The sequence below is a fragment of the Cephus cinctus genome, unplaced genomic scaffold (assembly GCF_000341935.2).
Source record: "Cephus cinctus unplaced genomic scaffold, Ccin1 Ccin1_scaffold1034, whole genome shotgun sequence".
NCBI lineage: Eukaryota > Metazoa > Arthropoda > Insecta > Hymenoptera > Cephidae > Cephus > Cephus cinctus.
This window is the reverse complement of record NW_014333567.1, coordinates 527,496-543,363: the sequence shown is the minus strand read 5'-3', so window position 1 is coordinate 543,363 and position 15,868 is coordinate 527,496. Positions and strand designations below refer to the sequence as shown.

At 44.4% G+C, this 15,868-nt stretch overlaps 1 protein-coding gene across 6 annotated transcripts in view; it reads right to left on the bottom strand.

Annotated features, from left to right (window-relative positions):
• Positions 1-269: 269 nt before the first annotated feature.
• The window catches only part of LOC107271737 (uncharacterized threonine-rich GPI-anchored glycoprotein PJ4664.02), a 32,258-nt gene continuing 16,659 nt past the window's right edge, over positions 270-15,868 (bottom strand). For 3 of the 6 annotated variants that reach the window (XM_025088911.1, XM_015748086.2, XM_015748087.2), the window contains 11 exons: positions 13,356-14,453; positions 13,127-13,276; positions 6,335-10,249; positions 5,471-5,701; positions 5,323-5,403; positions 5,061-5,249; positions 4,544-4,984; positions 4,372-4,443; positions 1,628-2,722; positions 1,282-1,545; positions 270-1,215 (listed from right to left, as the gene is read on the bottom strand). In XM_025088911.1, the coding sequence (XP_024944679.1) occupies positions 1,147-1,215; positions 1,282-1,545; positions 1,628-2,722; positions 4,372-4,443; positions 4,544-4,984; positions 5,061-5,249; positions 5,323-5,403; positions 5,471-5,701; positions 6,335-10,249; positions 13,127-13,276; positions 13,356-14,453 (7,605 nt within the window). In that variant the 3' untranslated portion in view covers positions 270-1,146. The remainder of the gene's footprint in view (positions 1,216-1,281; positions 1,546-1,627; positions 2,723-4,371; positions 4,444-4,543; positions 4,985-5,060; positions 5,250-5,322; positions 5,404-5,470; positions 5,702-6,334; positions 10,250-13,126; positions 13,277-13,355; positions 14,454-15,868) is intronic. The other 3 variants (XM_025088913.1, XM_025088914.1, XM_025088912.1) reach the window with 3 other exon arrangements.

Genomic DNA, 15,868 nt, shown 5'->3' with positions numbered 1-15,868 from the left:
GTGTGCAAGACTCGCATAGAATGCTCGAGGGTTAAGCATGGGCCAATTAATTATGAAAATCCGTCATCGCTTTTTAATGCGATTAGAAAATTTCAGGTTTTTTTCGTTCCTTTCCGTTCATCTTACTTTTCAGATTTGGATTTGTCATTTTTTGTTATGGGAAGTCCTGCTCTTACGTAATACCGGAAAACTATTTCATGGGAGGTGGGTGGGGGTAGGCGCATGCGCGGGTCAGCACGCATATGCAACAATTATCGTAACAGTCTATGTACAACTTATCTAAGTTTATTATACAAAACACAGCATTCTACTATGAAACGTCATACATATACATTATTTATACAAAACATAGTCATTCCTTGTCGCTGTACTTCTTAATGACAAGTGTATACATATGTATATAGTTTATTTAAGTTATTCACCAGCCGTTACTTTCTAGAATCGTCGACTTTAGCTCCAGCCGAAGGTTTGATCTGCTTATGGCCTCCTAACCTGTACGAACGGTGGCGTCGGGACGCCGACAATTGTCACAGTACGCGAAGGCGCGTGCGAGGCGGAACGCCATGTCCGCGTATAAAATCATTAATTACAATAATTACAAATCAACGTTACAAATGTCTCAGGGAATATTTCCAGTTGCGTCCTGCGTGGGGCAATACTCCAGAGACGTTTGCAAAGCGCGTCGATAGGAAACGTCACAGAATGCAGGAAGAAAAATAAACGAATAGAAATATTAAAAACAAAGAAGATGAAACGTGTCCAATTGAATTTAAAGGCAATTCTCTACTCTCGAGGAGAGTCGTGGGCATAATATAATTAGCGCAAGAATGAAAAATGTCAAATGGCGGGAGATTCGAATTTTTGAATTCGAAATATTTCTCTGTAGCTCCCGCTGCGATGCGTCGCGATTAGGTATCGCTAAATGGAGTTCCTTGTGATTGGTCAGTGAAAAAAAAAAAGATTTTAAACTGCTTCACTCTTAGGAACTCTGTTCTCTGAGATTAATCGAAGCGAAATTCAGGTTCTGATAATCAGCAGGATTAAATGCTAATTGACTAATAGGCAAATGATAGCGTGACTTCCGGATAATTGATCGCGCGGGAGTGTAGCCGATGTCCATCTTGCGAAGAACGAAGGCTGCGATATTTATCCGACCACGTCAGAGACGTATCTCGTACCGTTCTTCACGAAGGACTGAAGTTGTTGTGCTGCGCCCTGAAAACAGGCAGGAATTAGATCCGAATATGTATGAAGCGAAAGACACGAGGTTTTAATGTTTACCGTGATGGCAGCACCGAGGAACTGACTGAAAGCCTTGGTGGCGCCAATGGCAGCGTTCACCACTTGACTGCGCACTGTGTCGTCGCCATTCCTGGTGCTCGTCGATTGCCCCACTCCGAGAGAACTTCCTAAATTGGCCAAAGGGCCGAAGAATGGCGGAGGATAGGTCGAACTTGGGGACCACTGCGTCGTCGTCCTGGGTTTATTCGTGTTAAAGGATCCGTCGGAGGATCTGGTCGGAGTGGCCTGATTCTTCTGCAGACTCTGAAGATTTTGATGAAAACATGATAAAAGAAAAAAAAATAATTGTTTGGAGAAAATCAAAAGATCTCATTTGAAGACTCACAGCTAGACGAAGATCCTCTCGGATTTTGTTCGCCGGTGTGGATGGTTCTATACCCTGAGCCTTAAGAAAGGCTGCCAGTAAGGCAGCGTCATTGTTCCCGGAAGTGGCTGGCTCGACCTTGGCCTTTCCACTTAAAATGGCCCTAAGGAAGGCTTCGTCATCCTTGGAAATCGGTGCAGGCGATCCAGCGCTAGTTCCGGAATTCCCTACTGCTTGTGCATTCTTCAGGAGCGCCGCCAGGAACCTGGCATCTTCTTCCGGTGAGAACGTCGAGCTCGGCAGTGTTGGAACTCTTGGATTAGGATTGTTCAGCAGTGTCGGAATCGACGGGGAAATTGGCTTCTCACTCGCCGACAGAATACTATTGGGCGTGACCACATGAATCTTCGACACGTCCACGATTCTCGGCTTCACTTCGACATTCCTCTGAATCGAACCCGAAGTCTTCAAATTATTTGGAATGGGCGGAGCGCCAGTTGTCTTTGCAGTAGTCGTTGTTGGCTTTGCCGTCGTCGTCGTTATTGTTGTTGTTGTTGTCGTCGTCGTTGTCGTTGTTCTTGCTGTTACGGCTTTTCTTGTAGTCGGAACCGGTTTTTGGGTAGTTGCAGTTCCGAATAGACTTCCGCCAAAGAGAGCTTCCAGGAAGCCTGCGCCAAAGCCTAGCCTAGGTGGAACCGTAGTGGTTTTTCTTGGTCTTGGAGTAGTTACAGTCCTAGCCGTAATAACGACTGGCGCTGCACTGGTGCTTGTTGCTTTAGTAGTACTACTTGCTAATGTTTGCGTACTTCTAATAGGATTTCCTGTAGTCGGAAGGGTAGGTACTGGCTTCCAAGTGAAAGGACCGGCGGTGCTTTCGGTTGCTGATGATTTTTCAAGATTTGAGACTGGTTTAACGATCGGTACCGGTTTCCACGTAATAGGAGCTGTAGTGGTGATTGGTTTCCTTGTCGTGGAACGTATCAAATCAATGATAACTGGTTCCGATGACGGTCGTACCGTCGAAACCGGAAACAGCGAATTTGGAGAAGCATTTGCCGGTCCGATCGCCTTGGGCGATCTTGTCGGTCCTGGATTCCCAAGAGCCAAGGAGAGAATCTGGATTTAAAAACAAAAGAATATACATGCACACATACCGGAACTGGAAGCAGGACTGCCGGACAATCGATTGTCGATCGTCAAAATGCGTACGTGGCAAAATGCAATCAACTCATGCGACAAAGTGTCTTCAAAATGGCTGCCGGCTCTATACAATAATAAGTCAGGCACAAAGAAGCGCTCGAGTCACTGGATCATCTGACGTCATCCAACTCGCAACTTTCAATGCCGATTTCTCCCACCCGAGACAATTACCGCAGGGCGATTCGCGTTGTAATTACGAACAGCACTATATACAGGGCTGTTCAGCTTAGTATTAATCGGGGAAATTCTTTCGTCAAATATTGCTTATAACATTTTTTCTAAATATAACCTAATTATCTATACAATTACGAATACGATTTCGAATAATCATAATTTTTTAACTGTTTTAGACATCGGCTGTCTCTTTTCAACGCATTCCAATAAATATACGTCATATGTGGCTTGTGCTACGGTTCATTTCGAATGAACAGTAATGTACACGAAGCCGTAAGAATGGCCGCTGGCCCACACGGTTCTAATTGCCGCGACGAATAAATGGTCACCGCGTACTCTGCGCGGATAAGATTTGAGCTGATTGAATCAGTTCTAAAAATAGGTGCGATTCAGTGCAAACTCTTGTGAACCTGCTCCGAACATAACGGACACGTTTTGTATCTTCGAAAGTTCTTCGTTCCTCCGGGAGGTAGCAGTACCGCGTGTATCTAAAACTTTCGCTTCCCGAGCTTTGTTCTACCATACGTAAAGTCAAGGCATTCCAAGGAGACCATTTTCGTGCTGAGTATTTCCATAAGATGAATTTTTTTAAACTTTAAGCACGTCGTCTGCATCAATGAGGAAAGCAGATCGTCACGAAACGCGCGACAGGACCTGGTAAAAATAGATTATCGGGTGACTGTCGAACGTCAGGGACTCGAAGGCCGTCGGCAAGGTCGCCCTGACCATTCACTGTGACCCGTAACGATCGTTATTCATCGATAATAATCGATCGTTATCGATTTTCTTATTGGTATTATCTCGAGTGGAGTTTGTGGCCTATTGGATATAAAAAATAGTATTGAAAGATACGATATAATTATGGCAGAATAAGATTTTCGCCACTTATGCTTCGTCATCACACTTTTTTTTTTCCTACATCCTTGCGTTTCCGGTTGTGAATGATTCAGAGATTGCCGTGAATATTTTTACTGCGTACTCGAGGCTGCTGTCGGGAAATTATTGCTAATGCTCGTAATAATAATGGCAAAATGGTGCGCGACTATAGGTACAAGTTGTGTAAATAGTGAAAGGACAGGTCGAACGTATCGAGCTGGTACGTTGGTTGGAACTTTTTACCATAAAACAGGAGAATTGTACCGATCACTTTCCATTTGTTGTTGCGTTGTTACTCGGCGTAATAATATAAAAAATTCAAGAGGAGGAGGGATGTTAATTGGTTTCCATTAAGCGATAAAGATTAAGCGATAAAGAAGCTAGAAAAGTAATTGTTTTGAAAAATCTATGATTTTTTCACATGATTTTTCGGGAGGACCTGCGTCTCACGTTCGACATGGAATAGATCATTAAAAATCACTTATGATGATAGTCTGTAAGATTAATTGCGTTACCTTATTAGCCAGTAGCTGTTCTGCTTGCGATAGTGGCTTGGGGGCCGAAGTGCCTGAATTTGGTGTCTGCAACTAAAATCAATTTCAAGGCTGTCTCAAGAATATTCGAAATTTGGAAATAATTTGTTTTGGATGATTAATTAATTTAGCTAATTGCCATTAGACAACGTACCAAGGCATTAAGAAGTGCCAGATCATCGTAAGTTGTACCAAAGGCGTTCTGCTTCTGAAAACTCATTGTAGACGGATTTTTAGGTATGCTTGATTCGGTTGACATAATTGGCTCTGCACTTGTTGAAGCTGCAGTTGTGGTTGTAGTTGTCGTAGGTGCTGCGGTAGTGGTTGTCGTTGTGGTTGTAGTGGGAGCTGCAGTAGTTGTTGTAGTAGTTGTTGTTGTTGCTGGCGTCGTAGTCGCTGGCGCTTCGGTAGTAGTTGTCGTAGAGCTGGTGGTAGTAGTGATAGGAGCTACACTCGTTGTAGTAGGTACCATTGTTGTTGTTGTCGATGTTGTCACTGTAGAGTCAATCGTGCTGGAGACCGGAGTGAAAACCTCGACGAAAGGATTAATGGGCCTAACTATGATGGAACCGTTGACGGAAATACTGGTATCGTCCTATAACAACAACAACATATGTTAAACTGTTGATTATAAATTAATATTTGTTAATTATTAAAAGACAAAGACTGACCAAAGTGTTTGACGCAACGGAAGCTGCTCGTACAGACGACTCTGTGGTAATTCCAAAAATCTGATCCAGAGGATCTTGCCATGGGAATCCAGGCGGCGCCGTTACCTGACCGCCTGATTGGCCATTGGACAGAATGTCAAAGGACGGTATGGATGCTGATGCGGACGCGGGTCCTACATTAGCTGAGGTCTATACAAAAATAAATACTCTTACCAAAGTAAGAACAACACTTTGTATAAAAATACGAAAAGTGTTTACTTACGGCGGCGGAATTTATTTTAACGCTCAAAACCCGAGGGTTCGTATTGGGAGTACTGTCGCTCCAGTAGTTAATGAATTTTTCCTAGAAATATAAAATTTGTTTATATTTGAGCGAAAAGGAAACTTTTAAAACATTTTCATATCGATACCTGTCCAATGTAAACCGAAGTGCGTTGATTTCCACTTTCTTTGCTCCTGGTAGCCTCGTCCTTTTCAGTATCTTGTATTATCATACCACCCTGCAAATTTCCACTCAACGATGGCACCCCAGTCGTACTGGCTAATCCCAAATTTGAGTTTGGTGAGGTTGGTAGCAAATCGGCTATTTCTGACGCAGTATTCGCGCGTGTTCCCATTTGCGTGTTTAATAAAACATCGCTCTAGAAACGAGAATTTATTGCTGAACTAACAGAAAGAGGCAAGAAGCTAAATGGTGTATAAAGATACAAAATATCAGAATGTGAAGACTATCACCAAACAATATACTACAGAATTAGAAAAATATCGAAAAATGACAATGACTAAAGTCAAACTCTTAAGAGTGCACTGTGCCCGACCGTCTACTGTGTGCATAACAAACGTGCCTACATGTATGTATGTACAACAATATACAATTATCAGGTGGAATTCGATATATACAAAATTTACCATAGAGACATCAAATTTCGATATTTTGTCCTGGAAAAGGAAGAAACCGAAAAGGTCGAAAACATTAGTCACAGTAACTGTAGAAATATTAGAAACGTTAATCGTATAAAAATGGCCAGAGAGACGATACGGTAAACTTAAAAAGGTAATATCTTTGATCTTGCTCGTATAAGGGCCGCACAAAGGAGGCCCTACATTCGAATATAAATGCAAGCATCGCGCTACGCGAACGTGGACCAAAGATTGATTTGCAAGTGAGTGTTCTCATCAATAAAATGGAAAATAAAATGTCAAATGTTAGAGAATAAAATAGATAACTATAAATACAGCTGAGGAAGACGATGAAGATGAATAGAGTAGAGTACCATTTTCCTGGTGACGGTCGTTCTACCAACGCTCGTGAAATCGGGTCTGGCTCCTCCAGTAGGACCAATCGCATTACCGGTAAATCCGAGATTGAAGTCACCAAAACCATTTTGCTGGTCGAGGTTGGCTACGGGACGGTTATTATAGAGTGCAGCGTTCTGGTTATAATAGCCTTGGTTAGCCTGGTTATAGAAAACAGGGCCGGGCCGGTTAGTGGTGCTAGTGGTAGTACGAAGCGAGAACACGACTTCCACGGGGTTCCTTGGTGGGTCCGGGATTATGGTCCCGTTCGGGAACTTGCGTACCAGCTTGCCATCGGGGTAGATCCCGAATATGACATAAGGACTGTCAACGTTCCTGGCGTCGATCAGATTGTCCTCGGGCCGCTTACGCACTATGGTTTTGTTTGGATAGATCCCATAAACCACGTAGTCTCTTAACGGAGCTGCGGTCGAGGAACTGGAGCTGAATCGCGGTGCTGGTGTCAGTCTGCTACCGCCGAACCGACCAAGGTATTGAGTCGTTGATGGGGGCTGTTGAGTAGTCGTGGTAGTGCTAGATGCTGTATTAGCCATGGTCGCAGCCATGGTAGTGACTTCCGTCGTTGTTGCACTAGGAATAGTTGTTGTGTCCATCATCGTGGTTATCACAGTGGGAGACTGCGTAGTGGTACTCGCAGAACTCGATGAAGTGGTTGTCGTTTGAGTGTTACTCGTGTTGCTGGAGTCGGTTGTTGTAGTTTCTCCAGTGTTTATCCTGGGCATGATATCCACTATGGGGGTGGTCATGGGAGATGTTGTGGTCGTATCAATTCCGGCAGCAGCTATAGTCGTGGCATCCAGTGAATCCGGAATGATATTATCATCTAGACTTATGGTTGTCTCGGATTGGCTCGTAGTCATTTCCGGTACAGTTGTTTCACTGACCACCGTAGTTGTTTCGGGTACCGCCGTAGCCATAAGATCAGCAATCATCGCTGGAGAAGTTGTCGGCGTTTCCGTGGTTGTCTCTAGTGTCGTATCAGTCGTAGACACAACGGTCGTTGTGGTTGGAGGGGAATCGGAGGACGACAAGGACGAAGATGACGAACCGATGGTTGTCATGGAAGCCATGGTTGTTGTTTCGGGTATACTAGGAGAAGTCGTTTGGTCAGGTTGTGTGGTTGCCTGGTCACCTGCCGTCCTTTGGGCGGTTGCTGGCGTAGTAGTGTCCTGCAAAGGGTCAAGCATAGTTGGAGTATCGCTTGTTAGGTTAGGGGTTGTGGTAGTAGGGGTGGTCGTGAGGGTTGTTTCGATTTGCTGGTTAGTTGTGACTTCGGTGGTGGTGTCGCTTCCTAGATTCGTTTGAGCCTGCTCCGTTATGATTGGTGTGGTTGTTATTAGTGTTGTTCTCTCTTGTGCTTGAGTCACGGGGCTGGTGGGCTGCATGGGACTCATTGTTATGTCTAAGAGTCTGGCTGTGATCTCGGGTGTTGTATCGGAATTGTTCGTGTCTTGTGTTACCGATTGTTGGAATTGGGTCAGTGTTTCTACTTCTACTTGGATTCTGTTTTCCAGTGTTGTAGTTACATCGAAATTTTCTAATGAGGTAAAAGTTGTCGTTTGATCTGTACTCTCTGTAGGAACTATAGTATTTTCTGATGTCCGTGCAGCTTCCGTATTTTCTGCTGTACTGGACATCGTAGCTTGTTCGACATTTTCTAATGTCATTGTGGTAGTTTCTGGTACCTGAACTATTTGTGTATTTTCAGTTGTGTCTGATACCGTTTGTGCCGAAGTTTCAACCGATCGGTTTAATTCTATGGGTATTGTTATTGTTGTTTGAGCTGTTTGAGTAGTTTGCGCGTTCATTTCTAAATCTTTTCTCTCTGTATTATCTAGGAATCCTCCGAGTAGAAAACTATCAGACGAATTTTCTGTTGTAATTTCAGATGTTGTTTGTACAATGTTGGGTGTTGTTGTTGTAGTAGCGATGGGGTCTATGTTATTCTCCTGAGAAGTGACTAATTGCGTAGTATCTTCAAGTACTGGGAAGTTCAACGTCATAGTCATTAATTGCGCTAACATGGAGTTCTCGTTCGTAATCGAAATCGGAGTTGTATTTTCAACGACAACATCTTGTCGCGTCGTAGTGCTCTCTAACGGGATTTCTGTCGTTGGAGTTGTCATTGATGTTGCAGATGTACTTTCGAGATTAAGCATTTGCTGTGTCGTTTGTGAATTTTTCAGAGTCGTGTCAACAATTTTTGAGTCTTGGGAATTTATAGTTGTTGTATCGCCAAGCATTTGCGACGTCTGCGTGGTAATATCTATAACGTTTGAATTAAGTGAATCTCCTACCAACGTTGTATCGTCAATAATCTGAGAATTTTGTTCGACTGGAGCTAAACGTGAATTTATTACACTGATAGTTGTTTGCGAATTTTCTGTTGTCGTATCTAAAACAATGGAAGCCCTAGGATCTTGCGGAACCGTATCTATTTTCATATCGTTATTCGCAACAGGGTTCGATGTTGTCTCAGAATTTCCTGAACCAACCGTCTGTTGAATTTGTTCGACGTTATCGTTAACAAGTCCCACAGTAACACTATCCTGATCAGCATCTGTTGGAACAGTCGAATCAGGAATTCGATCTGTCCCTACAGAAGTTTCATCCCCGAGAGATAACGCGTCCAGAACCGATTGTGTTGTGGTGACTGCAGTGTTGTTTTCCGACTCTGTCGTTAGTGTAATTGGTGTACTGACTAGTGATGTGCTTGTCGTATCCTCAGAATTTATTGGAGATGGTATCGTCGTGATCTCGGCATCCCGCTGTTCCGTTACCTGGACGATAGTCGTAGACTCCGCTACGCGGCTCGACAATTGCGTACTGGACTCAGGGATCCCAGGGGTGATCATGGTATCACTTCCTGAAGTGCTCTGTGTCGTTTCAGCTAAGACGCTTGTCGTCGTTTCGGCTGCGGACGTCGCAGTCTCGATTTCCACTTGTAACCGGGACAAAACATTCGGACTCGCATCCATCACGGAGGGAGTTGTTTCTTGAAATTCTGTCGTTTGCATATTGCTCTGCATCTCCGTGCTTAATTCTGAAGTTCCTGAAGAGCTATCCAGAATACTCTCTTCCGTCGAGTTTTGTATCGCGTCTGGCTGATTGGTAACCATATCCACTGGAGCAAGTTCAGTCGTCGACATTGTTGTAGTTTCAGATAACTGAGTAGTGATCGTACCCATCATCGAAGATGGTACTGATGTGACCTCTACCAATTTGGAGGAGACTTCCAAATTCTGCATAAGGATGGTTTCCGGAATTTCACTGGAGATCATAGTAGTGTCTCTAGATGCTCCGTAAGTAGTTGTTATTTCGTTTAGATCCTCCGAAGAGATTGAGAAGCCGGTTGTTGTTTCTTGTAATCTCGAGAAGAGTTCAGGTGTCTGTGCAGGGGTAGTTTCTGTGACTTCAGGGGTGGTCTGGTTAGGGTCAGTGACTGTCGCGGAAGTCATTTCGGGAACGGAAGTAGTAACCAGAGTGTTCTCATCGGTAGAAACGGTAGGCGCAGTCGAGGTTTCCAATAATCTCTGGCTGATTTCAGGGCTCTGTGTTGTGTCTGGCTGGCTGGTGGTAGTGTCTGCTGTTGTTACTGTACTCTGTGAATTGTCACTTGTTGTTGTTGTTATTGTTGTTGTTATTGTTGGTACTGTTGTGGTGTCATTGTTAGCGTTAGTTGTGCCGTTAGTGTCACCATCAGTGGCGTTCGCGTCTACCTGAGCAACTCTGCCGAGTTGCTGTTGTTGCTGTTGCAGTATGTCAGTTTGTAGTTGATTGGTAATACTGGCAGTCTCCAGAGCCTGATAGAAGGTCACGACCTTGGGTTCCCCAGGACTCGTTACGACAATCGGCGGCTGAGCGCCTGCATTCTGAAATCAAAAGGTGCAAGGGTGCTGTACACGGGCAATCGGTGCTTGTGAAGTTGGTGAACTTACGAGTAAATATAAATAATCGATATTTACAAGAAATTAAATTATTGAATATACATTGAAATCTTTGAATATAAAATCGTAATACCAACGACACTCCGATAATTATCTCCAAATTATTATTATTTTCTTTTTGAACCGATCTTCGCACCCATCGGCAAGTCAGTTGTTGTTTTTATGTACGTACACGTACATCGCAAGTGAACGCTCCCCCATCTCTTGGCAGATTCACGAACTACTCTCGGGAGAAGGTAAGCCTATCTACCGGGTTCTAGATAAAGCGTATTCATGGACTAGTGCAATGGCGCTGGAGTAAGAGGATCAAACTCGTTCGTGAGGTTGAAGATAGTTCGACTAGGTGGCAGAAGGATTTCATATTGGATTATATTGCTTTTGAAAGTAAACGTAGCTGGCTATATAATTATAGAACCATTATACGGGTAGCTGACCGGCACCTTGGTAAACGCGTGACTTCTACTCGTGTTGCACTAGTTCTTTTTATAAGGTCAAAATCCATCTTTCCAATCGTAACAAATAATTACCCTATCTACGGCTGCGTAATATAGTAACAATATTGCAAATCCGAATTACTGTCATTATAACAAAAAGAGGATATATACATCTTGCAAACTACCTGCGATTCACGCACCCCACTCCAACTTGTTAGTACTAGATATGAAATCCACGTAGGATATTTTCTACAGATACATTATATTACATTTCTACATATGCATACACACTAGAGAGATTAGCGCCGATCAAGCCGAACGGTGGAAACGCTCGACTGCATGCCGGATCCTGGCAGCGCGGAGGCTTCCTCAACTACAATAGTAAAAAGGACCAGAGACACTTGCAATTTCTATAGGCCTCTTGCCGAGTCCTCCAGGACTTATCCTTGTGCTCCGCTTCGGCTAGGTTGACACGTGGGGTTAATTGTGGAGAAGAGAATAGAAAGAAGCATAAAGTACCAATTGAAAACACAAGAAATGAGCAACAGAGAGGATAACAAAAAACTGGGGAAAAAAGAAACGGGGGACCCAGGTCGGCCTCGTCGCACGACTTGCTCCTTTTTTCTTTGTTCGTCTTATTTTTTCTTTCTCTCCTTCTGATTGGCCACTCCGCTGCTATCGAGGCACACTTCTGTCCCAGATCGGCGTTTTCAAGTGTAGTCGTGTCGCTCCACATTAAAATGCGAGCGCCTGTGTGTGTCCGCGTCTCTACTTGCAGCCGCGTGAACACAGCCGCCTTGCTCAGTTTGTACTTTCACTCGTTCGTGCCGAACTAACCCACGCGAAACACAGGGAACACACGGAATTCGCATTATGAGGATGGTAAAGGCGGATTCTTAAGATTAATATATCGCGCGATTGCGGAATCCATTGGTTTGCGCGCTAATTAGTACGGAGTGAAGGAAAAAGTGATAATAAAGAAAAAAAAATAAAATGAGACGGATAGCGATGGCTCCGACTGGAAAGGTCGTTGCTACCGATAGAATTGTGAAACTGATTATGTACTTTTGTAAGGTGGTAGCCATTTGGTAGCCACTGGAAGAACCGGGCTGAGGATGTACAGTTTCAATTTTGTCCTTCGGTCCTTCCATTTTTGGTAACTGACTTTTGGAAACTGATTATGTACTTTTGTAAGGTGGTAGCCATTTGGTAGCCATTTGGAAGAATCGGGCTGAGGATGAACAGTTTCAATTTTTTCTTCAGTCCTTCGACTTTTTGGTATTCATTAGTAAATTACCAGTACTGAGCGTGTAATGCACGTACACGCAGCAGGCAGGTTGGGTAACAAGGAACTGCACTATGTCGCGTGCATTGCAAGAACAGTGTATTTATTACGAAAAATATGTATGTATATCTATGTACTGTTATTTATATTGTACATGAACATGGTATATATGTTTAAGTATGACATGGCGAGTATATATTTAAATTCGCGTAATATTAACAGGAATTTAATGCTAATGACGAATGACATGTTAGTATCAATCATTTTTTTTTCTTTTTTTTTTGCTTTTACGTGAAATCCCTGTTACCGATTCAGCAATTGTGTTATACGTCACTTGAGAATTTTGCGTAAGCGAATTTTCGTACTGACCAAGGAGACCGTTGAGAAAGATGAAAAAAAAAGAACTTAAAGACGTGTTTCCAACGATCACAAATTATTCGTGATCGTCAGATGCAACGCAAAGGGGTAGAGGCGTGGTGCTGTCGATCGTTAGCGCGAGTAATCATTATCGAAGAGCGTTAGTGTCGATGACGTGCGAACCGGAAGTTCCAGAGCGAATGTTGGCGACCCGAAGATAGTCGGTCCAGGAAGGCGTAACAACGTCTCTCCACTCCGACGAATTAAAATCCCTGGCAGATCCAGGAATCCCCGGAGTGACCACCTTAATAAGTAAAGAAACATGACCTCAAGTCCTTGGGCTCAGCTTACCTGATTCTAGAACCTTCACCTGATTCTTCAAATGATAAAAAAAAAGAGCAATTCATTTTTTCACTCTCACAATCAGGCTCCAAATTAATTTTTTTTTCTTTTCTTGACAAATCGTCATTTTACTAGATTCGACATAAATTATATTATCTTTATCTTATTTAAATTAGCATCCGATGTTATTAATTAGTTGGACCTAATTAGATAATAAATTACCATGCACATGCTTTCTTAAATACTACCACTCTGTTAGCAATGATCATGATGATCCTTTACTGCGTTATACATGTTACACGCGTTAGGTAACTCTTTCCCGACCTGTTAGACATTCCTTTGGGTTAAATAATCGTCCGTTCGAAATCCATTAGACGGCCTTACCTCGACTGGCGCGAAGGGCGTCGTGGAACTCGTGACGGATGGCACTGTGGGTCGATAGACGTTGGGTCTCCTGACGAAGAGTTCAGCACCCTTGTATCTGGCGCTGAATCTTGGCGGCGCTCCACTGGGTGTGATCCTGGCCACCGAATTCTAATTTAGAACAAGCAAAGGTAGAGGCAAAGCGTTAGAGGGGATTTTTCACTCTTAGGATCGACGGAGACACACTTACTGCACTGTTGGTATTGCGGTAGGCGCCGGAAAACACGGGCGTCTTAGTTCCAAGAGCTCCCAGAAGGGGCGCCACTGTGCTTCTCAACTGCTCCAAGAGGGACGTGTTCCTGCTCGCGAGGAAGGCACTTCTGGTCGGACTGAATATATTACTCGCGTCACTTCCGCTAGCGCCATTACTACTGTCGGAGATGCCTACCGATTGCGAGGGGGCGCTTGCGTCGCCGGAAACGCTGACGCTCAGGACAGGCTCGGCCGGGACCGATCTCGGCGCCGGAGTGCTTGTTTTTATCGTGGCATGAAATTTGGGGATTCTTGGCGTAATGGCCACGCTGATGGCTTCGTTATTGGTAGCCGACTCTACCGGTTCCGTGGGTAATTCCGAGTGCCTTCTGTAGGTCGCGGTACGTGGACGGAAGTCCCGCTTCCTGGACAGGAGAGGATCCGCCGTACTCAGGCTTTTCGGGATGGGATTGAAAGGCCGAAAAACTTCGGTCTTCTTTCTGGTGTATCTGCCTGGTGCAGTTGGGGGTGTCGGAAGGTCTTCGACCTCGTTGGGAACATCGGTGACCTTCTGCTGGAAGGTCCGGTGCACAGTGCGGTCGAAGACCTTCTCGGTTTCTCGGGACACGGCCCCGAACGACTTGGGCCTCTTTATTCCTAGGGTCTTCGAGGTCGTAGCCCTCTCAACGGCAGGTTCCTCAACTACTCTGGTCGTCCTGGACTTTGGATTATACGTCCTGGTCGACCTCTCGACAATGAAATTATCTGAACTCTTTTCGGTGCTGAACTCCTCGGGTCTGGAAGCTGCTCTGCTTCCGGAAAGACGGTTTTGCTTCTGCAGGGCATATTTTGGCTTGACCAGGCTGGAAGCCTCGAGCGCAGGTACCCTCCGCGTGATCTGCTCCACGTTGCCTTTGCTGGAGATGCTGAACTTTGTTGGTCTCTCGGTACTCTTCTTCGCGAGGGATATTATCGTCGTGGCTGGTTCTACCTGGAGGTCGTTCTCGAGGAGTCCCGGTTTGACCAGCTTCTGCGCTGCTTCCAGTTTTAGTCTGGACTGCGTGGAGAAGAGCGTCGCGGGTTTCTTGAAGGCGCTCTGAAAATGACATCGAATCTGCCTTTAAGAGGCTTCAAATTGTCTCGGTTGCCCAAAAGCGAATCCAAGCCTTGCTATACACCGTTTTGTTAGTTCCCAGACACACTGGTGCCAGAGGAAGATGAAGATGTAGCGGAAGAATGCGAAGAAGCGTTTACTACGTTTATGACATTAGTTTATGACGTAGCTCTCCGGTGATTTTCATAGCTACGACGAAGCGCAGAATCGAAGCGATCCAAGGTACAGGCCAACCCGTCTTTCTGCGATCCCAAACTTTGGCCTTGCCGGCGGTTGCGACAACATTTCAAAATATCTACATTCTCAAGCTACTTTTCTTATAGCTCCACCCAAAAGCGTTCGGCCAGAAATGACTTTGTGGACTAAGGAAAATCTACATTTACATGATATTCGCATAAAAAAGCCCAGATTTCAGCCACCCGATGCAGCCTGCCTTTCAGCAGTTCTCTTGTCTCGCGTCGAACGGTCAAGGAAATTACAAAGTTCTCACTGTACACGGGACTCGTATCGTAGAAAGTACCTGCAATCGTTAATGCCATCCAAAAGCCTTCTCTTTGAAAAACAACACGAGTCACGTGACCCATCGGTCGGATCTAGTTGCGAAATCCTCCATTATTTTCTCTACTTTGTACTTATGTATCTACACGGCACATGCTCCTGGAGTTATGGAACACACTTGTTCCGCGATGCCTTCACTCTGCACACGTGTCATCCCGTTTGTTTACTTTCACCCGCAGGTCGTCCAACAATAAGAACGTCCAAATTCCCGAGCCACAAGGATGCTTCGTAATGTAACAGACTGCTCGTAAGATGCCGACGTGGAGACTTTGCAGAGGATACAACGAGAAAAAGATGACTGGAAGTGACGGTGTTACATGTCAGGAAATTAAGACTCGACAGTCTCGGGACTTTCGCAATTTTCTTTTCCTCCTTTATTCTCCAGTCGTTTATTCTCTACTTTAGCAGAGCAATTATCCTTAATTAGCCGTGCATTCAACCCGCTCCTATTGTCCACCTGATTACGTATAAGTTAGACGTCCCCAACGAATATCAATCGTCCAGTCTCGGCCGGTTTTAAATGATATCGTAAAGTAAAAGGAAAAAAAAAAATGAAATAAACAAAGAAACAATACAGCTAACGTATCCTTCGAAAAATAAGACGTTCTACCTCATTATGGGTTAGGAGTAATATTCTCATGCCCCAGAAAAACAATACGTAATTCCTAAGGGTAATTTCAATTATGGGAAAATGGCAAAACTCCAAGAAGGGGATCGACGTGCCGTTTTCTTTGAGGAAAGGGAATCGTCAAACCAAAGACCATCCACGGGAATGACTCTGGCGACGGAAGCAAACGGGAACTGCGAAGCATGCTCCCAAAAAAAAAAAAAAAAAAAAA